The sequence below is a fragment of the Tympanuchus pallidicinctus genome, unplaced genomic scaffold, assembly GCF_026119805.1.
Source record: "Tympanuchus pallidicinctus isolate F22 unplaced genomic scaffold, pur_lepc_1.0 scaffold7, whole genome shotgun sequence".
Taxonomy (NCBI): Eukaryota; Metazoa; Chordata; class Aves; order Galliformes; family Phasianidae; genus Tympanuchus; species Tympanuchus pallidicinctus.
Window position 1 is genome coordinate 20047334 of NW_026294791.1, and position 25685 is coordinate 20073018.

Consider the following 25685-nt stretch of genomic DNA (forward strand, 5'->3'; position numbering starts at 1 on the left):
TCTAAATAACATTTCCCAAGAAAACTGCAATTCTCATTACTGTTCTGCTAGCACGTCAGTTCTAAAATTAGTGTTGTGCCTCCTGTTATGATTATTACCAAAGATTCCTTGCTAATTAAGAGAAAGCCAAGATAATTGGAAAGAAACAAACCAAGGAAGAAAACAATAGCTAAGAGAGATCATCTCCACGGAAAACATCACTGAACTTCTAACTGCTCCAATAAACAGACCATGCAGAATGAACACCACAGGACACATACTTAATGAGAAAAGACAATAATACCAGGTGGCTGGCAGACACAGTAAGGGAGGAAATATGGGATTAAACATACAGGACAACAGCAGCAGCAAACAGTCGTGTTAAACACACAGTGGTGATGTCCTCAAGCACCACATTAACCCACAGCTCTGAATTCTGTTTTCTTCAGCACTCAATGAACAAAGTTTGTGGTATCTTGAATTCCCAGGCACCTTTCCACAAAAGACCTTCACTTAAATAACACAAGTCTCAAATCAATCCACTAAGCTTAATGAGTGAAACGCAAAGTGAATATGTTTTGGTCAACAAAACAGAACAGTCACAAGTATTCAGTTCTGCCATTTGACAACTTTTGGACTTAATTCTTCTTTGGCCTCATGCAATACTCATCCCTAGCACAATTCTAACATAACCCCAATTTTCTAGTTATTCTTGTCCTGCAAAGCAACAATCAAGTTGCATTACCTCACGGCACTTCCATGAAGCACTTACATCCTGCAAGATGCTTGTTTAGCAAGAACAGCATTACAGTGCCATGTTAAACACGTCCTAACAGGTTCTACAGGTAGTGGTTTTTCTCCTTATTTATCATAACCCTCTATATTTGGTTAAATTTTTTCATTTAGTAATTGGTTCCAAGAATGCACAAAAACATTATTTAACGACTTACACATTTGACATGGGAAATATTTCTAAAAGTGGAATTGTTAAGTATATAAACTTGCTGAGTTAAGCATTTTGGTAACACGTTCTTCTGCTTAAGGTTCCTTCATTATGCTTCTCACGGAATTTAATGATTTCATCTATTAACTCAATCCAAATTAAGTCCTTAGCAGATTCCAGAAGTCTTTTCAAATTACATAACCAGGTAGGATTTTGCCCTTTGACCCTTCCATACCTCTTCATAGTGAAGACCTAAACTATAAGCACTGGAATCATGAACCAGCAAATGACTGTTATTTTACTGTTTTTACTTTGTCCCACTTCATAGTTTCATACTATATAATAAATATGCATGCAGACATCAAGAATACTCTAGCAATCAGCACTTGAGTGACTTCACATCAAGCACTCATTTTTCAAACAAACCAAACAAAAAAACTGCAATTATATCAGTTAAATTGAAATGAGAAAGTAATGCAGAATGACTGATAACTAGACAAAATTATACATGTGTAGAAGAATAAACAGCACTAGCTTTAAATTTCCCTAACACTTTTTAAAATGATCATTCAAAATTCTGCCAGATCACAGTCAAATCCTGCCCAGAGCAACCAGAAACAAAAAATTATGTAAACAATTTCTATTTTGTTGCATGTGTGCACTGTTTGCTGTTCTTATGCTCTAGACATTTACACCAAAATGAAATGGTAGCAATATAAAATACCATCTGGACTTCTCATTTCACAACAATCACCACCAATCTTTGCAGAATACAGGAGTTGGGAAAAAGGGAAACAGGACTGGCTCTGGTTCCAAACCAAGTACACCATATACAAATTAGCAGTTCCTTCTTCCTGACTCACTCATACCAGCATAGTAATGACATTGAAGGCAGTGATTTAACTTCTCCGACAACTCAGCTAAACTCCTCCAGAGGTATTTGTCCACAGGGAGTACCCAAGCCTGTTCACCTCAGAACATCTGCTTCAGGAACATAGCCTTAGGAACACTGGAGAACTACCACTTCAGCACGGGGATGCAGGAGCAGTTGGGTGCTTCAGAATGTGGGGTGAAGAGTTCACGTTTGGGTGGTGTGCTACGAGTATGTAGGCCAGTAAGGGACACAGAGAAAAGGCTGACGTCCCAGAATCAACCTAGATGTATGGCTAGCATACTACTTCATGGAAATGTCAGTGGAGCCCTGTCTTCCACCATGCTCGACTTAGCCCAGCATCGTGCCACAGCACAGTGTGAGGTCCTACATGTTTCACTGATAACCACCCACGGCCATCTTGGAATTCCAACTCAGTTTTGAAACCTTGCAACCCAGGCTTTTAATTAATTCGCTTTCCAGCTGTTTACTGTTGATAGTAACTTTTTCAATTACAGTTCTTGTTACTCAGATAACTGATATAACATGCTTTCTGATCCACAGCATTTTGTTTTGCTTCCTCCTTAATATTAAACTACTTTGCTACTCCCACACTATCTCACAAAATTTTAAGCACAGCCCAAATATCAAATACCCATCTGGTGTAAGTCACACCATTATATTATACCTAATTCATTAAGATCAGCAGCCTAAAGTAACACATAGGATGAAACATCATGTAATTCTCAGCACTTAACATCTTTTTTCTACTGCCCTGTGGTCTTGGGTTCTGACAAATGAAGTTTTAAAAACAAGCACGCAGGGTACTTCTGAAAATAAGAGAAAAATCATGTTTTAATTACACTGATGAATAGTATGATGTACTGATTTGATCAATTACTATGTCTGATACAACAGATGTTGTAGGTGATCACACGTTGCAGTTTAGGATGATAATCAGTTTGAGACAGTGTAAGCAGTGGGTCATTATCTGCAGTTCGCTGTAGCAGAACTCAAATAATATTTGAAAGGACACTTAGAATCATAGAAAACCTTCAGTTGGAAGTGACTGCTGGCTGTCATTCAGACTAATGTCCTTTTCATAACAGTTCTAAGTAGCTGTATTTCTCAGGGGCTTCACCAGGTTCATTATTGGTATCAATAAGGATGGAGAACCCACAAGCTCTTTGAGTAACCCCTTAATGCCTTTCACCATTTCGAAGTTAGCTGGTTTCTTCTCAGTACAAAGTCCCAGCTTCATGAAAAATAAGTGGTTCAATTACAATGTAGAGAAAAACTATGTAGCTATTCTCCTTCAGCAAGAGAATATAGATCTGAATTCTCAATGTCATTATTTAAGTTGGTGATGTTTGCTTTCATTTATTTATTTATAAGATAAAAACACAACACTTGCTTTACTACAAAAGGAGAGGGGAAATTAGCTTTGGTTCCCTCATTTCTCAATCCAAAAAAAGGACTCAATAGGGCCAAAGACATTAGTGGAATTAAAATCCAGTATTGTTGCTAAAAAGCAAACACTTGCAAGTCACCCAAAGCACAGAGACTACAAGCTGCCATACTGCTGTCTATTTTATAGTATAAATCAGCAACTTCTTTAATGCAAGCATAAGCAATGCACTCTCCAATGCAGCATAATTCAGTGCATCATAAAAAACCTAAGGTTTTATAAGACGACATGCGAAGTAGGAATACAAACAGGATGCTCTTTGAAAAGGGGGAAGCAAGCTCTAATCTGTGTGTGGAGACCAATGTAACACGTTCCCCCCTACATTTGTCTGAAAAGGATTTGTCATCTCCATTCTGCTTTCTTACTTACACCTTTACATGCCATTTTTAAAATGTTTCATTTCCTAACATTATGGCAATATGGCTTCACCTGCACAGTTCTGGGACTGTAGTCTTGCAAGGCAAGATTTTAGCTTCTACATTCTACTCAGATTCCTCAGGAAACACGCCTCCCAGCTGAAACTCATGTATGCAACTCTTGCCAAAATGCAATAGTGGAAAAAAAAAATACTTAGTGAAGGCTTTTAGGGAGAACTTCCGGTTATGAAGGACTTTCAAATGTTTTATTCTTTTGAAAAACACTCACCTTCATTTTTGAGGTGACCATCCTTATTGGTTTAAATGTGCATTTTTGCTGTTTATTGAGGATATGTATGTGCATCTTTAAGCACCTTAGACAAAAGAAACAAGTCAATGTTGTGCTAACTGCCTTTGAAATGTAAGCATTCAAAAGCTTGGGAGAACTCCACTTCTTCATGTCATACCACTGTATCTGTATAAAGCTGCTGTTTGAGAAGCTAAGAACTGTTGCAGCAATTTTCATGTAGGTCATGTACAAAAACCTTCCTTTAGGTCAGGAACATAAGAATATTTCTTAGCATATCTTTCCTTATTGAAGGAGAATACTGATTAAATCAAAATATTACGTCATGCCATGCTGTCCTCAAGAAGAGAAAATACTAGCTTTGATTTTTATACAAAAACATAACATGTAATCTTCCTGAATTTCATATGCACAGGTTCACCATAATTTCCTCAGTGTTTCTTTATTACACATAAGGGCAGAGAAATAAGGTCATCATACCCATTACTGTAATGGTAATTACATTAAGAAGAGCAATTATTTTTGTCCTCTCCCTCAAAGGATTGTAGAAATACCACATTTGTGGTCCATACCACAGAATAGTAAAACATGAGAGAAACTGCCCTTGTTGAAAATCTTCTTTTAAAACAACAGCTAAGGTTAAAAGAAACTTCCCATCTCCTACTTGAATGAATTCTATCAGCAGCACTAAAGAAATTAGAACAGACACAAAATTACACTGATCACAAACCTGCTTCCCCATGGCTGTTACTGTAGTAAAGACTAGCAGGTGACAAGTTGCTGACTAATAGCATTACTAAATTAGACAGCTGAACAACATTTTTTTCATCCAGCGATTAAGGGGTTGTGACAGGCCAGCTGTAACAATGGCTGCTGAGCAAGGAAATGGTGCACAGTTGAAGTTAAAGCATATGTGGGAAAGGTGTACAGGGTTGTTTAGACAAATGTATCCAAAAGCCTTTCAGTCCAGACTTGAAACTCACAAGCTTTCTGAAGATTGATATTGGATAGCCTCAAACAACCTATGGACATATGCTTCTGTTGTCAATAATCTCTCCACTTGGGAAATGATGTGGAATTTAAGCTGCGTATTAGTAAGGTGATTGAATGTCTCTCTGCTTGTCACAAAAATAGGTAGTTCAATGAAGAAGTAACTAAAGCTTTTCTTCTTAGAAGTTAATTTAGCAAAGGCATGAAAAAGTAAGTAGAATACTTTCCTCAGGAAGTTTATTTTCCTCCTGGTAAAGCTTTTGAAAACCGAAAAGGATAATTAGTTTCTGACTCCTACACAAAACTCTAGAATGCTTTTTTCTCCAAAGAAAAAGGACATAAATCCACTACAAACCATACAGTATTCCTCAGTTAATTGGTAACCAAGATTTCTAGTCTCATACTTCACAATTATTTGTTTGTAATGTGATACTTTTTAAGGCGTGAAAAAGAATGAGAGAAGTCTCTCCTCCACCTCCCTCAGCAAATGGAATAATTGGTGGTTCATATATCTATTAAAACAGTAAAGCTTACTATCACATTCCTATTTCTCATGCCTTTTTGGCTCATAAAGTTATTCTAGGAGGTGCTGCATAATTAGTACCTCTCAAAATGATAAAGTTAGTTGCAGCAATGACACATTCACATTGTAGCAAACAACTACTTCCGCTCCAAAATATCACTCCTCCTTTTCTCCCCAGCCCAGGCAAGCCTAGTAAGAGATTGAGACAGACATGAAGCAAAACAAAGAAAACAGCCGAATAGAAGAACAAAATACAGAAACTATGAAAAATGGTAAACCCTACACCTTCATTTGCAAAAAAATATTTTCCAATAACTTAAGATATCTATTATTGGAATGAAAGTATGCGTCGGCTGCACTTCCAAGAACAGCAGTACTTATCAGTAGTGTTACTGGAAACCTCTGCTACCAGCACAAGAGATGTCAGAGCACATATCCAGAAACCATACAAGTGCTTCATGCGATGCTGAAGTCTTGGCTTCAGCAAAATGAATGATCCGATGCTTCAGCAGCACAAACTGATGCCTCACCTCAGCTATTAAATCACATTTTTAAAGTGGAAAAAAGAGAGGAGAACCTCCTCAATCAAGTTGCAAAATGGCATCAGCTCCTTTTTTTTTTTTTTTTTTTTTTAACAAACATTCATATTCTATAACCCCTAAATGGAAGTTTGTCTGGTCTACTCAAGAGATACATTATTGAACATTTTGCAGAAGAGACAATAGCTTGAATTACCATACATTAGAATAAAAGGCAATAACTCTAACTTTTATTACCTGAGTACCCAAAGGAAAACTTTATTAAAGCTAGAAAGCTGACCATCTGCACAGGGAGGTCAAAACCTGGAAGTCAGTACTGCAATAGTAGTATGATATGGACACCATTAGAAAGTGATATATAATTCTCATTCAAGAGGAAACATCACAGTATATTTCTTAGTCACAACTAATAGGCAATACACATGACTGTCTTGTAGCCTATCTGATCATCCAAAACATAGAATAAATATAAATCAGAACAATTATGCTAAAGAAAATTCTTACAATACTTGCACATTATAGATGCCTCAACATTTAGCATATTCAAGCAATACTTAAAGATAAAATTCTCTGAAAACCTCTGATGTGCTAAACAAATAGCCTACCTGGGAGTGCCAGTTATTCTGTAAACAGAAGACTTCAAATCAGTCTGCCCTGCACATGGGCCTGCTATTTTAATGAAATACTGGTTTAGACAAACTCAAGTTGTGACCCTCATCTGTTACTATTTGACTTACAGTATTGCTGGCAGTACAAGACAAAGTCCTGAAGACATTTTAATGCCAGATTTGTCAAGAAAACCAAATTCCTTGTTCTGTAGATCCTGTATTTTGATGAATATCAAGTGAAATTGAAAAAAAAAAAAAAACACTTCTCTCCCTCTCCTATGTACAGAGGGCAGCAATCCAACACTTCTCAAAGAAAGGCATCCCACTGTGCTGTGCAACACAGAATTCATTTTCACCTTTTTTGTTCTCAAAGTCAACCTTTGTTTTCACATTTTATCACTGATTTCCATGCAGACTTAGTTGTACTGATACCAGTTACTAGCATTATACTATCAGTTCAATGCAAGACTAGAAAACCATTAAAGAAATAGAAAAAAAAAAAAGTGTTGAACCATGTGATTTCCTTTAATATATTCCAACTTCCTTTTTTAATCGCAAACCATTACTTTGTCCAAGAAACTATGATAATATGCCAAGCGATTACGCTATGCCCAGTCACCAGCAGACTTGCAGTGTGTTTCTTTAAACTGAAAAGCACCATCTACGTAAATGTCATTGTAAGAAGCACAGAGGAGGAGAGGTAGGAGTTGCACTGTAGGAGAAAATTACTTATCATCCTTTTGGAAAAGATATTTCTGGTAACATACATTATCACACCATGCCTACACACAGATCTGGACATCACTACTTTTTTGGGGTTGGTGCACATAGACATGGGTAACTTTTGGATAACTTAACTGAAACACCTTCAACAAGCATCTCCAAGCACTCAACTCTACTTATCTTCAGGTAACACAAAGGAGGAAAGAGATGTTATGCTGCTCTATGTCAACAGAGCTTTGTGGATGTATGCATTCTGCTCAGCACTAACTTCTCTTCCCCTGCCACCCAGCCCTCATTCCAAATCCACCCAGCCCTCATCTTGAGCCATCTAATCTCTCCCATTTTGCCTCAAACCTGAATCCTGCTGGTCTTTTTTGGAGCTGTTCTCAATACATTGACCAGGAAGGAAGCTCATCACAACTCAGATTTTGGCAAGCATTTCAGTCTTCCCTTTGGCAGATGAGTAAATTTGACTCTCCCTCATCCAGTCTCACAGCTATTTCCAATACACTTGTAAAAACTTGTACTAGAAAGAATTGGTAAGATAACCAGGAGAATATAGATATGGGCTATCCAATAAATGGAACAATAGAGAGAAACAAAATATCACTTGACTTGAATTAAGTTTGCAAATTCAGACCATATTTTAAATTGATTTGAAAGACAAGTTAGGAAAGATACTGAAAGGGTACAAAGAATAACAAAAACAGTAATGTACATCTTCAGAAAAACTTAAAAGGTAAATGTAGTCAGTGGTTACACCAGAAGAATGGCATTTTTCCAGATCAAATAATTTTCAGAGAAAATATAGAAAACTACAGTTTGTATAAGATAAAAAGGGGAGTACAATCAAAGAAACAGTAGTAATAAATTTTCAAATATTAGGAAATCAGTCTTGCATGATTTGAACTTCAGTTTATTCACAAAGATGCTAAGATAATCACTGTCTAATAATAGAAATTATGAACCAAGATCTTCATACAGGAAAGAAGGGTGAAATTGGAATGAAAAACTGGCAATTTTTACCCCAGAGAATGTAATAGCATCAGCAGTCTTTTGTGCTGCTGTTTTGCCTTTCAGCCTTAAAAAGATGATTGGTTGCTGATAGTGTTGACAACTGAGATCAACTCAAGCAAGATCAATTCTAACAGTGGCCTGATTAACAAGACCTCTAGCCAAGCCATCCTGGAAGAAATTGCGTGTTTTAAAAGAACTGCATATGCAAAAGAGACCCCCAGTAATTCCGTAGGTAGCCCTCCTTAATTATATTCAATGTTAAGCTGGTGGAAATTATGTTAGTAACAATGACATTTTATAGGTGAATTTTGTTAAGAAAGACAAAAGGGGTGACGTGAGATGCACATTTACATTAAGACGTTAAAGCACAGTCACCAATCTGTCTCAAAAGCATAACCTCATTTTTATATTAAGCATTTTACTGATAAGCAAGTTTATTTATCAATTCACAGACAAGACATTAATCATGACTCCTTGATGAAGTACATAAAGCTATGCCTAAGGTAGCTCATTTAACAGGAGCACATAGCATCACTCATTTTAGTTCAATCAAGGATGTATTTATTCCTTCCATTTCTATCAGCTGTTCAATACTCGATTTCCCACAGTTCATCTGCTGCATGTGCTACTGCTTCCAGGGTCACAAAAGGCAACCTCTTCCTAACTGGCTTGCACTGTCACTTATAGTTAATTCAATCGGGGGGAATGTGCAGCACTAATACATGATTGCTACAATGTCTAGTCCTAAAATATTTTCTTCTAATAATTTCAGGGGAGCAGAGATGTAAATAATGCAATATGAAAGACAGCTCATATATCTGAACTGTACTCTGTTTTCTGCTAAGACCAGTTGTCTCTTGTATTTTTTTGTCTCTTCTGAAGACTGTATTAATTATTAATAGCCTTTGGACTACCTGAAAGACTGTCAATTTCATGGAAAAGCTACATCTTGAGTTCAGAGACCAGAGCAAATAACAAAAAAGTGTACAAAAGAACAAATCACAAACAATTTAAGAGGATCTTTCTGCATATGTTGCGTTATTCTTTCAGCAACAGCAAGAACACTGGGGACATTCCAAGAGAATAGAAACAAAAACAATGGAAGAATGTTTTTTGAAAGTCAGCAGACAACACAGATAATTATAAGGACACGTATCCCCCTGCTCCCATGCAAAATCACTTCAAGGTCAAAAAGTAGCTTGATTTGTTAAAATAAGATAACACTAATTCAAAATGAATGAATGGAACTTAAGTACTTCTAAAAACTCAGCTATAAATGTAACTGAAAAATGTAGGGCATCTGATGATGCTAATACATTCTCATTAAACACAATTTTTAATGCTAGATACATGAAATAGTTTTATAATCTGATCAGCTAAACTGACAATTCAACTCTAAACCCTAAATGATGTATGAATACACAAACCTTGAAAAGAAACTCCACAGGTTTGACTTATCTCACCATTCTTTACCATTTAGTTTTCTCAACAATCTGAAATAAAGTCTCTTCAGTGATCAGGTTTGAAGGGATGCAAAATCAATGGAAAAGGTAACTGAGCAAGAGGACAGAGCAAAGTAGTAAAGCAAGCAGGGCAGGGAGAGCTGAGAAGAGAATCACATAAGCCACAGTGAAATGGAAGACTCTGCTTTAGCTCAATAGAAAACAGAAAAGCAAGCTATATTTATAATAAAGTTGCTTTCTTCTTTAATAAAAGCTTAAACTTGCTTGAGAAAAAGAACCTATTTGACACTACAGCTACATGTATGATAAGAGCATAATTGTGTTTAAGTCATTAAGACATCAAATTTGTTTAAGCAAGCAAGCAATTTCCCTTCCCTAGAACCAGTACAGGCCAATAACACCAAGCCATATGTAGCCTGCAACAGAAGTTCTCAGTCTCCGGATGTTCTGGGGAAAAAAATCAGACAAATTACCCCTCCATGCCCAGAGCCATATGGAAATATTTACTCTTTTTCCAAAAGTACTTTATAGTTTTGTAGTGTATGCGTGTTCTGACTTAAAGAAAGCACAATCTGTGGTTCCAACTAAAGGCAACAATTAAAAGCAAAGAAAAAAACCCCAAAACACAGGAGACAACACCTGGGGACACCATAACACCTTCAAAGACACCAGAATTAGTTAATTATGATAACAATTTCTGTTTCTCATACTAAAACTGACAGCAAGTTCAGTAACTGAACTGAGCAGGACTTTCAGCATCAGTGTTTTCAGCAGCTCTTCATTAGAATCTGTGCTTCCCTCTTCATCAATTCCATTACTGTCTTATGTTACTTTGCCATCACCACACTATGAATTGTTTTCTATTTCTTCCTATTGTGGAAAATACAACCAAAAAAGGCGTTTGAAAACTCATTATTTCAAGTATAGATGTTAAGACAAATTTCTTCAAATTACTTCAAGTAATTTAGCAGTACAGAAGTTTTGAAGCTTCCTGATAGAATGATATCCCGAATTACACTGGATTACAGCTTTTCCACGAAAATTTACATTTACAAAATTTCCATGAAAAAAATAATTTTTTTTGCTTCATATATACAAACATGCCTTTACAGAAAACTTCTAAATAGGAGCTGCTGTATTTTGGTTTTTTTGGTTTTTTTTTTTCTCTTTTTTAAAAGGGGAGTGGGGAGAAGTACAGAATCTGGAATAGAGAATAAAAGTTATTCCAAACTGAGTTTCCCTTTCTTTCATCAGCTTCTAATCTATTCCATTGCTCTCCTTTTATCTATTAGGATATAATCCCACTCAGTCCTCTCAGCATCTTCTCCCCCTATAGAGCAATAAAGGTGTCAATATAACAAAACTATTGGAAGCGAGTGGAGCTCCTTACAGATTATTCATCCCTTCATAAAACACAAATTCATCATTCAAGTTTACAGAACCACTACTACATAATGGAATAGGAAGCCTTTACAAATGTTTATTTCCCTTCACTGCATGCCCTTCAGAAATCAAGCACAGGTTTTTTCCACCAAAGCATGTTGTACTGATCTAAGCATATCCAACTTCTAAATAATAACACGGAGCAAAGCAACCAAAAAAAGGGCTATGCCTGTCTTCTGCAACAATTTAGGGTGGAAAACAGTGAAGTAGCTGGTCAGAAGAAAGGTACTGAGATTAGAGCCCATAAGCACCTGAATACGAGCGTACAATGTCACCCTGTCAGCTACATGTCAGCTGCAGTCTGTGTGTACATGTGAAGGAGAGAGGGACAGAGAGAGAACACTGCATACCAGAGTTTGTAAAACGCATCCTGTATCTGTTGAGCCCTTCAACCTCAACAAGGTCCCAGTTCGTAACCTGGGTCCAGTTTTCAGGGGACAGAATAAACTGTTCTCCACGTTTACAGAGACAGCACAATTAAGAGGCTGATCCTGCAAAAAGTTAACTAAGGTAAAGGCAACAAAGATTTTCATGTTATGATACAACAGCACAGAGCACACTGTCACCGTAGCACGTGAGAACAGACTACCAGGTTCCTGTACGTGGATTACGAAATGCAGATCAGCAGCATTCTTTTGTACTGCATCGAAACAGTTGCTTCATTACAGTGAGTCTCAACTGTATTTCTGTATTCCTTCAGCATTGGATGTGGTTTTGTGCCTCACCACGTGTCTATGTACTGCACTGAGCTGGTAGTGAGGCTCTCCTTCTGTTTACATGACAGATCCGTACCTCCTGCTAAATGCGGCTCACTATTTCCCATAATAGGAAGAAAGGCTGCTCCTAACGAACCAACTGCATACTACAAACATGTAGGATCGTTAGCTCTCCACTATCCATCACAAGCATATTAGCAAAGTCTTCTCTTCACATAATATAAACAAACCCATGAAGAAAAAATCTCCTAGGTAGTCTGCAAAACAATTCATAGATTTTCCTTTCAGAAGCAGCTTAGTTACAGAAGAACATTTCTGAACACTTCTAAATATATGAAAAGTTTATTAATAAAGAAAGACAAAGAAAGGCCATAGAAGCAAACTCGCAACCAAAAGCTGAAAAGCAGTACTTAAGCAGCATCAATAAAACAGAGAACATAATTTTAACTGTTTAATAAAGTAATACTTCTTCCCAGATTAATTAAAATACTTCCCAACTAGTTCAGAAACCATTTCTCATACAGAATCTGGCACCCTTCAGAAGCTTAAATTTTTCACAGTTTTCTTTATTTGTCTCTCCTTTTATCTGTTTTCCCTTGTGAGGCTCTGGGATTTTTCTGTTTTCGTTGTCTCCCCTCCCCTTCTTTGCATGACATAAACAGCAGAGTAAGAAGGAACACAGAACAAGAATGCAATCAGAATATTTTTGCTTCAAGACTTCAGAGTGCTTAAGGCAGAAGAATACCAACTACTTTTTTAGCCATAGCAGCATTCAATTTCCTAATCAGCAAGGAAGTGAACAAAACAGAGCCCAAACCAATGCACTACTTGAATTCTTCATGAAAGAAGTATTACCTTCTCTCCAGGTATACCTCACTTTTTATCTCCCATTATCACTTCAACTACAGCAGTTTGGTTTTAGTATTACTACACATTAATTGAAGCAAGATGTGCTGCAATTATCTCTCCTCATTTAACACAAGAAGAAAAACAGTCACCACAACTTCACGTCAGAACAAGCATAAGGTACTTGGTCACTACTTCTGTATGTTGAACTGAACTTCCTTCCTCTGGCAAAAAAAAAACCAAAACTGAGTCCTTCATAAAGCAGGAATCTTACGGTGATTCGATAACATACTTTCAGTGCAATACAAATAACAGACTTTATCCAGTAGTTCTGTTCAGCCAAAAAGAATCCTACAAGGTGTTCTGAAGAACAATTGGATTTCATTATCTTACATGTAAGGATTTTTACTGATAGAAATTTTAAGTATCAGATATATTGCTGGAATCACAAACGAGGCCAAAATCCTACTCAGACTTTCGTGCTGAAATAGAGGATGCAAGAGGGGGAAAATAAAAAACAAAATGAAAATTAAAACTAAAGAAATACAGAAAGCTTTCTGCTTTCTTTTATCGGGGATATTGAAAACATGAAAATAAGCAGGTTGCACTTCTATCATCCCAACACTAGAGTTCCTGGAAAGGAGCAGCAAACAATTCCTACCTTTCTACTTTGTAGGACAAAGCCAACCTGATGTCAAGACAACCTTGACACCAGGAGCTCAGCTGCCTTCTGTATCAGTTGCCACACCAGTTGGGAGGAGGTATTTCATGCAAATCTTATCAGTGTTGCAAAGGACGTTGCCATCACTTCATTCTTCTGCAAATTTCTGATATTGATATCTATGTGGTTCCTTAGAGTTAATTCCTATCAAGACCTACTGTCTTTGATAAACAGATTTCAAAACTGATACCCTAAAAGTTAATGTCTGTTATCTCCCATAAGAAGTCTCTAATAAGTAATGGTCCTCTACAATTTTTTCTTTTCAGCTACTCACAGACTAGGATGCCCATGGATCTAAATAAGCACAGAACAACCTAGCTATGAAACTTTATTTCGGCTGCAGTTTCTTTTGACAATAGCTCAGAGAGATACAAGGGTGACTCAACCTGACTACGGCCCATACTAATTATCTTCAGCACTGAAGAAAGGATGAAAAGCAAATAAACAGACATACCGACCTCTCAGAAAAATAACATATCTAGATTAAATACACTCTTCAGTCCTAGAAAATTAAGGAAATAAAACAACACCCAACAACTCGTATTTACAATCTGCACTGGTTTTGTACACAAGAGGTTATAGACAATTCTAGACAAGCACACTCTAGAAACAGCCCCAAAATCACTGCTGCGATTTCCGTGAAACAGAAAAAAAACTGTAAGACAAACAATTCAAAAACAAGCAGCAGTAAGAGATGGCAGAACAAAATACCCAGCCTATGAGTCATCGTAACAGCATGGCATACATGGGATACTAAGTTCTTAGCCAAGGTACAAGCAGAATAAGCATCATAAAAGCGTAGCACATAACACCACCAACAGTCTCTAGGCTACTTTTGGGATGCTGATTTACCATGTGAAACAGATATACCATCTCCCTTTAGTTACTATCGTGCAAATACCTGACGCAAAACCAGCAAAAACGCTGGATCACTCTTATCAAGGAAATGAGATCTCTGAAAGGAACCTGTACAAAGAAACTCAGTGTCTACAGAAGTAATCAAGAAAAAATATGCAACATCTCCATTGTATATTATTCCAGCCCAAAACCACAGTTGACCTAATCTGTGCAGTGCTTTAAACTCTGTAAGGCCTAACCCTAAGAATATAAAGCAATTCTAAGTTCAGGTTCTACTTCATCACTACATTTGCTTACTGTTTACTCTTTTGTGAAACATACTCTTACGCAAGACACTTCAGTATCAGAAGTCAGTTAACATTAAACTCTTTTGTTTTATCCTACATATTATTATGTCTACTGGCTCATGTTGAGTGTGTGATCTTATATGCCCTCAACAAGCAAGTAATTCACAATTGCACAGAAATGGAAACTTGTTACATCATGCCTAAAACCAGAAAACAAATTCTTGAAAGCAGAGCCACATGCTATTCCTTTGCTCTGTGAAGTGTGTAGTATGCTCCTTGTTGCCTTGCAGAGTTGAAGGAATTCTGCAGCGTGAAAACACAGAGGCTGCAGCATGTAGCTACAAGCTCACTGGGTGAGCCGACGGAGTCCTTCATCAAGGATAAATATTCCTCTGGTGAGGGGCTGTCATTTCAAATGAATGCACTCTGTAAGAGATCAGAAATCTGGATTGCAGGATGAGTTAACTGTTTATTGCCTCTTGTCTTAGCCACAAAAAGATGCAGATCCTAGCTCTGAGTGCTTCTCTACTTCCATACGCTTCAGAGGCGATGACTAACTTAACAGCAGACAGCAGAACAGCTGAACTGGTTAAGGCCCCAGGAATTGCCTCTACTCCCTACTACTAAGAGAATTATTGCCAGACTGCCTCACAAGAGACATTTTCAAAAAAGAAAATAATTTGCAGCTGAATGGATAAACAACTGAGATGATAGACTAGTACTTTTCATATTAAAAATCCATTTACACATACTACGTCTTGGCTTTTAGAAGGTAAAGATTTTTAACCCTACCAGCTATTATGAACTTATCACTGCAGTTTCACTAGAGACACTCATTCCCTGAACATCTCGGATGACAAACTTCAGGTATATGGAGAATTTAAGTATTTCCTGATCAATGAGAGTAATTTTCCAAAGCAATTACTCATGGATTTAATTTTAAGATCATTGCCCAGCTGGTAAATGTTTTTTTTTTCCTGCAACGTTATTTTCCCAAATCAAAGTTCATGTTTACTCAGGAATTGTTTTTGATTGCACTGCACTTAGTTACTTAGTGCAGGGCTCCTCATTTTTTCTTAATTATTTTCTTACTGAAACCATTATACATAGAAAAATTTGTAAGTACATTTTCTTGGAGATAGTATTTATATACACTATGCACTAACCTTTTTCTAGTCATTAAGTTTTATTTAAGAAATAAATATTTAAAAATGCTTTTTGTTCCCAAGAAATATGCTCCCTTTAAAAAAAAAATTGTGTGCTTTAAAACATGCATGCATACACACACATATATTGATTCCTTTTTCCTGCCTTTGTTATTGAATTCTGATACATTTTTGGTGCAAGTTTGGTAGTAGCCTGTAACATTACTGCATCTGTTTGCATTCTCTCCCTCCATCCTTAAATAAATATCTGTTTAAAACTAGCGCGTAATCATTTTTCACTACCATCCCCTGTAGCAACTGGGCAGACCAAAATGATGGGAAAGGTGTTACAACAAAGGTGCGATGACTTAAGGACCAGCACAATAGAAAAGTGCTGTAAAGGAAGGGAAGAAGATTGCTCACTTGCATCAGAAGATTCCAGGTTTGCAGGGGGAAGCTTCATTAAGGAAGGATCTCCAGAAAAAGATCCTCCCCCATTGGCAGTCAGCCCTTAAATGAGCTCTAAGAGAGGCGCAGCCAGGCTCCACCCCTTGCAGTCACACAGCTGAACTGCCTTCACCTGTGCTCCCAGGGCTGACCAGGACCTTTCCCCAGGTGCTCAATCAATGGTTCAGGCTGTGACTCAACAGTTCCCATACCCCAACCTTGAAGTTTAATTGGACTTGGTCCTGACAGAAACAGTAGAGAAGTGCACAGCTTGGGTAACTACACAGCTTCAGTTTCCCTACAGAAGAGCAAGCTGCAGACAAAACGTTGTTGTTTTTTTTTTTAATTCTTTTTCCTAGGCAGCAGAAATTCGTTACAGGGATTTGGAGGAGAGAAAATGTTGCTCAATTCCTCACTAAATCTTTCCTCCAACTTGAGAAAAACTGACAAAGATCACCACCATCTAAATATCAAAATCATGATGAAGCCTCCTCAGGTTTGTCCTATAAGAGTATGCATATATATATTTTTGTAACATTAATATCTATATCTGAAAATAGTAAGATGACATAAGGATTTTTTCCTCCTTTCCTCACGCATGAATTACCCACTTTGTGTATACATCTATTATGAAGGTTTAGGTCAGTTTTGCTTTTGAAATAAATGGTGTTGAAAAAAAAACAGTATGGAAATATAAAAATTAATCTTGGCTTGAGCACTGATCTATGAATGTTACATTTGGAAACAAAAATTACTGCATAACTACCTGAACCAAGAGGAATTCTTAAGCTGTTGCTAATTTCTACAGTTGTCAAAGTTTGGGTGCAGAAGTGCCTTCTTAAAAGAACTGCTCATTGGTTTGGGGTTTTTTTGGTGTTTTTTTTGTTTTATTTTGTTTTGTTTTAAATTTAATTTGAATCTGCCATCTGAAATAAATAGCTTTATTCACATTTTTGCAGCTTAGCTTTCAGAAAGTTTCTAAGCACCAGGTAATTCTTTCCCCCCCCCCACTACCAGAGTAGAGATTTCAGAAGCACAAACACTCTGGTTCTTAGTTCAATATTGTCTCAGTTCCAAGCTATTCCACAATTTTTGCCGTCCCCAAAGTCTAATGCAGCAGAGTCAAAACAACATCAATTTCCAACTGGAGTTATAATGCGCTACTTGGTTCTTTTGCTCCCCTGCCAAGAATAAAAGTAACAGGAGGATCCTATCAAATATGACCTAACAAAAATACACGCAGAATTAAAGTTTGAAGGGCTTGCAATACATGGAGAACAGAAATAGACATACCACTGAATAGAACGTTATGACATATAATGTTATCTCAAGATGCAGTCTTTCAGGAACAGTTTAAATTACAATTTTTTAAATCAGAACAAGCCTGAAATAAAACCTGGCTTTCCATTGAACTGGAAAAACAAATCCAAGAAACAGAAATAAACCAGAGCCCACATAGACCTCCCTACCTCTACACAGGAGGGGCTTTAAGGAAAGCCTTTTGCTCCTGTTACTGTCTGCTCATTTCCTAAGAGGGCCTCTCCCAAATTTATTCCACTGGAAGAAACCAATGAATGTATTTATAAATTACATACATGCACATACGTGGAGGTATGTGCATATATACAGACATACTCACAAAAACTCGCAGCTTCTCAAATTAGATGCCAATGCAGTCAAGTCAGCAATGACTGAGCAGCAAACTAGCATCCATCCTTACCCAAACACTTAAAGAATGAAACACATCCACCTCATAGGTTTTTTTTGTGGGTGTTTTTTTTTTTTTTTTTTTTTTTTTTTTTTTTTTTTTTTTTTAAGTCCTCATTATATTAGGCACCTCCTAGAAAAAGGCCAGGTTATAGCTGTGTAGGCAATTAAGACGACCAAAATTTGACGTGCCTGATTTAGGAAATACTCTGGTTACATGTGAAGTAAACCAGAATTCATCACTGCAGCCATCACCTTGCTACAAACACGAACACAGCACAAGGAATTTCAAGTCTTTTGCCTGCAGCTACACACAAGAAAAGTAAAGCAAGCTAGAGCAAACCATTCCATATTTCAACTTCCTTTCCCATTCTGCTAAGATAGCTCATCTCTTTTCAGTTCTAGAAATGCAATACATCTCTGCAGAAAACACTAAGCGTCCTCAAACAAACACCGTCTTTTTCCTTTACTACAAGGAACACAAGCTAACCAATACAAAGACTGCCATGCATTTTCCTATTAAATTACTTGGAATTAGACTGAGCATGGTTTAACACAATCTGGCCTAAGAGAGGAATGCATGAGGTAATTACACATACCAATCTTCTCTTCTACAAAATTGAAAAACCATTTCATGCTCTAGAACAGAATATGTAACTTACTATCCAAGACTTGGAGAAACTGTGACATGTGGAACATTAAGGAAATAGTATCAGAAGATATCAAGGGGATTATTTTAAGACCAGAAATAGTGTATCATTCTGTCAGCTTTACAAACTGCATAGCATGGAAAAAGGTTGATAATTACAATTAAGATATAGCTCTGCTGGTAGGAACTTGCTGAGGGACATTGTTATGTTACAACAAATCACAACTCTTGGGCTCCGAATAAATTGAGACTCCACTTCCCACACTATTTCTCTTCTAGCAACAATGCTAGACTTGGATACCCTCCTGCCCAAGTCAGTTGGGTTTTCTGATGTTCTGTGTCACATGGCCTCTGCTCAGCTGCTTGTGAGCCAGCCTAACAGCATCACTTCTCTCATCTGATTCACTGATCAGAGAGCTGGGGCCTCCTCTTGTGAGAGAGCTGGAGGTTTCCTTCCTGGAGAAGAGAAGGCTGTGGGGACCCAGTTGTAAACCTTCACAATAAAGACTGCCTACAGGAAAGCTGGGAGCAGACTATCAGAGAAGAGAGGGTAGATTTAGTTCAAACACAAGGAAAGAAATTATTTACTGTGAGGATGGTGAAGCACTGGCATAGAATGCCCAGAGAAGCTGTGGATACCCCATCCCTTGAGGCATTCAAAGCCAACTTTGATGGATCTTTGGGCAACCTGATCTAGTGGGAGGTGTCCCTGATGTGGCAGGGTGTTAGAACTCAACTACCTTTAAGGTCCCTTCCAAACCAAGCCATTCTATCGTTCTAGGATTAGTTGTCAGCACCAAGATGGGGACAAGTGACCCAGGCAGAATTGACAGAACAGTTACCGACAGATATCTGTTACAAGACTCATGCTTGAGTAACTGCTTGCTGGACTGCACCTAAACAATAGGAGAAAGCCACAAATATTCACCCAAGCACTAGGCAAATAAAAGACTGTCACTGAAATGGATTTCAAGTAACATAAGTGACTGAATTAAATGCTTGCAAACTAAGCTAGAGAACAGTGATGTATCACAACTGACAGCTCTGAGAAGAGATGCCTCTTACAATTGCTCTAGAAACAGATCAAATAAAAGTCATCAACTCTGGACTGCAAGTCAGTAACCTTCATCCCGAAATAATGAATGGCATTAAGTCACATAAAAACATGAACAGTCAGGAATTTTGTTTCTTTATCTCCGGAATGCTTTTACTTTCATGACTATATTAACACAGCATCTCATGATAACTGTTGCAAATATTCTGAAGTGATATGAAGCTTTCAGACATTTTATTTGATATTCACAGCTTCTTTCACTGAGACACCATTTGTTCTTCATTGAGCTCTCCTTTTTAAAGGGAGACAGGAATCTCAAAAAGGCGGCTGGCAAAGTCTCGAGTTAACTGCACTCATTAATCAAACCGATTCACTGTTTAAACATAACGAAATAATGCTTAGACTAGTTTTATTACACTAACGTTGAAATATTAGTAGCTTCAGCTGTTAAGCACTCTCTGAGAAGGAGTGAATTTTCCATCAAAAAATAAAAACAAAGCTGATGTAGAGTTCAGTCTTAATATCACACACTGACTATCATCACTTCTAAAAGCCAAAAAATATGCAAATGAAGAGGTCTAACACTCCCAGGCAATTCCACATGGAAGAGATCATTCAAGCTACCAATTAGTTGTTAGTTTCCGACCTTTGCAAAGCCCCTGCAACTTACCAGCTAATAACAATTGATGAACTGAAAGGTTATCTTTAGTCATATTCTGCCAAACGCTGGTTAGTCTGCTGACAACAAATAAACACATACTGCTACTGAGCTAATGATAAAAACATTGCCCTAATTTCACCCACCTTCGTTTTAGAAATAGCTATGTGTCACTGACCATAAAAGCATCAAAAGACTTCAAAACAGTTGTCAACCAATTACAGAGCATAGATTTAAACAAAAAAGATGATGGTAAGAACAGGCTTAAGTCTGAATTCAGCCAATGGATCACAGAAAACTTATGCAAGTCCTTTCTCTATTAGACATTTTGTTCCTTGTGCCCAATACATTTTAACCTGAAAATACCAAATTGTGCCACAAATACATGAGTGAAGTAGAAACAGTAATTCTATTGCAGTGTTGAAAAAAGTGAGTGATTTCAAATGAACAGACTTGAGTAGAATTCTGTTTGAACGGATGTTGCCATCTCAGCCTTAGTAGTCTCATACTGTTTTTTATATTAAATAATAGGTTTAATTATTTTTAAATATCTCACTTCAAACATTACTCTATCAGAGTGTCCTTTTATACGCAATCTAAAGGAAAGGACTGGCCAGCCATATGTAGCCACATTTCTACATTTTATTCTTTCAGCTCCAATTGAAGAGGAAAATCCATTGCTTTACTAGATTAGTACTAGAATCATCCATCTGTTGAACCAATGCTTTAATTAGCAAGCGTGGAAACTATTATTAAGTCTTTACAAAAGAATATACTGCTGTTGTGTGTTTTACAATGACTTAATATGTAACTGGTGACTACTGAATGTTATTAGGTTGACTTGCCTGTATCATCAGAACTTGTTTTTCCTATTAAGTTTTTAACCAGAAATTTCTGTAAGGATGAAAAAAGAAATATCTGTGTTCAAACCACTTTCCAACAAGAAATACTCACTGCATTCAGCACTGCCATGATCATATTAAAAGAAGTAACATTTGTACTCAGCAGAATGATAGGTGTTTTTGAGCGTTAGCACTAAAAAAAATACATATACATTCACAGCTATAAGGAGATGGAAACAAAAACAACCATAAGCCCCCCTATAATTAACAGCATTCAAGAAGAATATTTCAACAAAGCCATGCATGTTAAAAAGAAACAGATATGCAGTTACAGGGAGTACACAATAAGGAACATAATAAACATTCAAAATTTGTCACTCACCATTTGAATGGGTTTTTTGTGAAGATCTCGTTCAGTCACCAATTTTTCTTGGTCAGTGACATAAAGGCCTTTTTGTGCCAGAGCTTGTATAACAGCATCATGACCTAAAAGTGGTTTTGCAGCATCACTTTTCAGAATAAGGCTCCCAGCACGACAGTAGAGTTCTGCAGATAGCAGCAAGTTAACTACAGGTGGTTTAATGTGCTCCTGGTCATACTGGTCTGTGTAAAATGGCTCTCGCAGTTCTTCTGGAACATTTTCTAGAAAGACCAAAAATAATAAAGCGTCAGTATTAGAAAAAATACATATAGCACTAGGATTTGTTTGTTTGTTTAAACATATGGATTCACAGTTAAGTCACAAAAACCTTATTCAAGGGAAGGTGGAAACCTTTACTCAGTCATTGTAATGTAAAACGCCGGGAAAAAAATGCATACAAAGGTAGCAGTTCAACTGTAAATAGAAACTTGAAAATAAAAAATTCTGATGTCCACTCAGCAAAGGCCACACACCAGAAGGCCCATCTGTGGTTTACAGCATCATTTAAGGTCTCCTGGCTTCTCCATATACCTGTCTAAAGATTCTGATTCTCTTCGGCAAAACGTTGTATGGGTCAGATGTACAAAGGCAAAACAACATCCACTTGAACACAAAACCTGTCTCTATTACCATAATAAAACAGAAATGGAACATGATATTTCAGCGAAGATAAATTCTAGAGACAAAAGGAGAAATCCCTGCTCAGCAGCCTTCTGGGTTTCATATATGCTAGGGAGGTTTGCTTATTGCTTTGCCAAGGGTCATACATCACAGCATGACGGCATTCAGCAGTTAAGCACGCAGCAGTGTATGTTTTAATAGAATTTAAAGAACGAAAGATTGAAAAACTATAGATTTCTTTCTTCTGACAAAACGCTGAGCTCAAGTGTTACTTGCCTCTTCATGCCTCTTCATTTTGAGTTTCCTTGAAATTTTTTGTTTCAAAATGAACCTTAGTACCAACAGAAGGCTATGCGAGATTCTATCAAGTTTATTCCGGGATATAAATTCCAAAACTGGCAGCTCAACATTATCTGCAATAGTTTTTCTAAAAACTTTACACAATACAATATAGAGGGAGTGTATTTCTTACTGTCTATAGCAAATGTAAGCTATAAATTAATTCAAGATGGTATTAGATCAAATGAAATCAAGTCACCAGTGATGAGGAAAACTACTTGGAAGCGGTTTCAGTTTCAGATGCTGTATTTCCAGACGTGCTCTGCAAGATGCTCCCCTCTGTCTCTGTAACCATTTCTTTTTTTTTTCTTTTTTCTTTTTTTTTTTTTAATTAGTTAAGCCAAGGGCATTTATTATGGTAGAAAGCACATGTGATTCTTTCCCTGAGCCCAAGTGGAAAAAAAGAGTGTAGGAAAACAGTGATGCAACTCTGTTTCTGCTCAATCCCTGTTTCCTCAGCTGAGCTGGCTAAGCAGCTGCACCGACAGGATTTGAAACAGAGGGTGGAGTCAATGGCCCAACACGGGTGAAACAGAAGAGAGGAAAAAACCCACAGAACACGTCAGTACGAGATAATGACAGATCATCTTCTTCCTCATACATATTCTACTACATCTCATATGCTTCCACTACGAGCTGTATAAAGCTCACATGAACAGCAACCCTTTCTGAGCTGGAAGGTACCTCAGGTTTGCATTAGAACACTCATAAAGGGGAATATTAACATGTAATTCTGTAAACATCATAAAGAAAGAAAAAAATTGCTTAGACATTGCTTTTTGTCAATTTGTAACGTCAAGGAGAAGAGAGGTATAGTGTACTATTTGCTTAAGCCATAAATAAAGCTAACATATCATAGAATACAAATCAAAATATGCTGCCAGCAAATCTAACTAGTCCTTTATAATACAAGTCTAATGTCTAATAAGATTACAGAAACAACAACAAAAAAGACAAACATCAGCACCCCCATCAATAGACTAGATGTACTAACCTAATGTACCAATGGCACGCAATAGCATTTCTTTGCCATGCTGCTATCTTCTCTTGCCATTTCCCTGCCTCTCTTAGTGACTCTTTAGATCCTCCAACCTTAAAATACTCTGTCTTTTAGAGCAATTATGACTAAGGGCACTGAGCAATGCCGCGCCAGCTCAGAAAATTACGGAAATTTAACAATCAGGATACTTTTAGAAAAATATCCTAAATGTCTCTAGGTAATTATTTCTTAATACACAATGGGCTCATGTAACAATTCCTCAGATGCTCTTCAGAGAGAAAAAACAAATGAAAGAACTCATTTTAAGCTTTAAAGTAAACTACCTTTCCTTTTTTTTTTTTTCTATTTAGCCAATTGTAACTTTGAATATAGCATGGATTCCTCCTTTGGAAAAAGTTCTTCAGGTTAATGTGGAAAGTCTAGGCTTATTTAACACACAAACATTTCCAGAAAGCTTCCAGGCTTCCACAGGGATGAATATAAACCTTTGAGTTACATGACCTAAGACTGTAACAGCGAACAATTTGAGACTGATGAATGCCTGCATTAAGAATAAAAACAGAAGTGTCCACCCAGCTTTTTCTTACTTATTCTTCAGGATCATATTAACAAGGTAAAAACATTAGGGGTTCCAGTTAAAATATGCATCATTCTTGGGAGCCACATGACTATGTAAAACCTCAGCAGAGAAATGGACATTTTCTACAGGTTACTGACTTCCATAAACAACACATTAAGAAAAATCTACTTGTAGAAAGCTTTGAGATTTAACACAGATTTATTCTGCCAAAGTACTGCCTAATACCTTCAACCACTTCCTACTGCAAACCAGTAGATGAACTTATGCCAGATCTTAATGGACTCCATGATGTGACAGTTTTCTGCAGAACAAAGGCATGCTTTAGCAGTAAGGCAACAGAGTGAGTTACTGTCACTCAGGCTCTACTTACTAGCAAGGAGTCCAGCGCCTCGTTTGTCATTTGGACATGAGGGACTGGGACCTCCATGATTGTCAAGCATCTGAAGACTGAAAACAAGTCAGAAAAAAAGGTGGTTTATATAATGTTGCTTCATATGAATTTTCACAGCTTCCTCAGTAGAAGGGGGAGACATTTCAGTTTGTTATTCTGTTTTGGACAGACCTTCAAGGGCTTGTTAAGGCCTCCGCTCCTACATTTAAAGCAGGTTGGCAATTCATGGCTCAAACTGATGCTGTTGAAAACAAAGTCATAAATAATGAAATATGACTTTTAACCAGGAAGAGGAAAACGATGCCATTTAAATTCAAATTAAATTTCTCCTTTTTGGTTTGTTGAACCTGTCCGCCACTTTGTTACACAGCACTTGGCTAGCTTCTGCCTAGGAACAAATATCTAGAGGTCATCCTACAAAAATTGTGTCAGTCTGAATTTCAGTATCTCTGTTCTTCACTTATCTGCTACAACCAAATTGAATTTGAGAGATTCTTGGATTTGCTGTCACAGCACTTCAAGCAAACAGATCCTTCTCTCCTGTTTCTGGATGCCACCAGAGCAGTTCTGCACTTCCAGCCATGCACTTCACATAACACCAAGAAGGCAGCTTGGCGATGAGCTAAGTTTAATGCCATCCTCAGACATAGCAAACAAATAGCTTAAGATGATAAAAAACTTCAAATCCCTACTTCTAACTCTTAAATCAAATTTAAAAACAATCCATTAAGGTGCAAAGGGTTGAGCGTCCTGCAAGGTATTCCTTTTCTGGCATTCTCCTGCACTACTAACTGGAATAATCCATGTCCAGAAGTCTTGTGCAAAAAGACTAAAGCAAACAAAAGCCATTTGCCCCCAGGCAAGTCTTTTGGATTACTTTCCCTGTCATGATTACGGCTTCACAAATCGTTCAACAAGAGGTCTGATCCTAACAGAAAAAAAAAAATAGGAAATAAACACTAATAAACAATTAGTCAAATACATTTTCTAGCAACAGAATGCTTCTTTAAGATGTACATTTCAGAGGTAGGTACCATTATATCAGCATTGTTATTTGTTTTTATATACTTCATATAGGTCTCAGTTTCTAGAAAGATTTCTTATCTCACATACAAAAAGAGAAACACAGCACAAAGCAAAAAAAAGCAAAACTTGTACAGTACCTTCATAAGC

The 25685-nt window shown here is 37.2% G+C and overlaps 1 protein-coding gene across 5 annotated transcripts in view; it reads right to left on the bottom strand.

The window, feature by feature from the left end:
- CAMSAP2 (calmodulin regulated spectrin associated protein family member 2) overlaps window positions 1-25685 on the bottom strand; it is a 72255-nt gene that overhangs the window by 40261 nt on the left and 6309 nt on the right. For 4 of the 5 annotated variants that reach the window (XM_052666969.1, XM_052666967.1, XM_052666965.1 and 1 more), the window contains exon 2: window positions 21543-21802. In XM_052666969.1, the coding sequence (XP_052522929.1) occupies window positions 21543-21802 (260 nt within the window). Of the gene's footprint in view, window positions 1-16226; window positions 16353-21542; window positions 21803-25685 lie in introns of those variants that run through there. The other variant, XM_052666968.1, reaches the window with a different exon arrangement.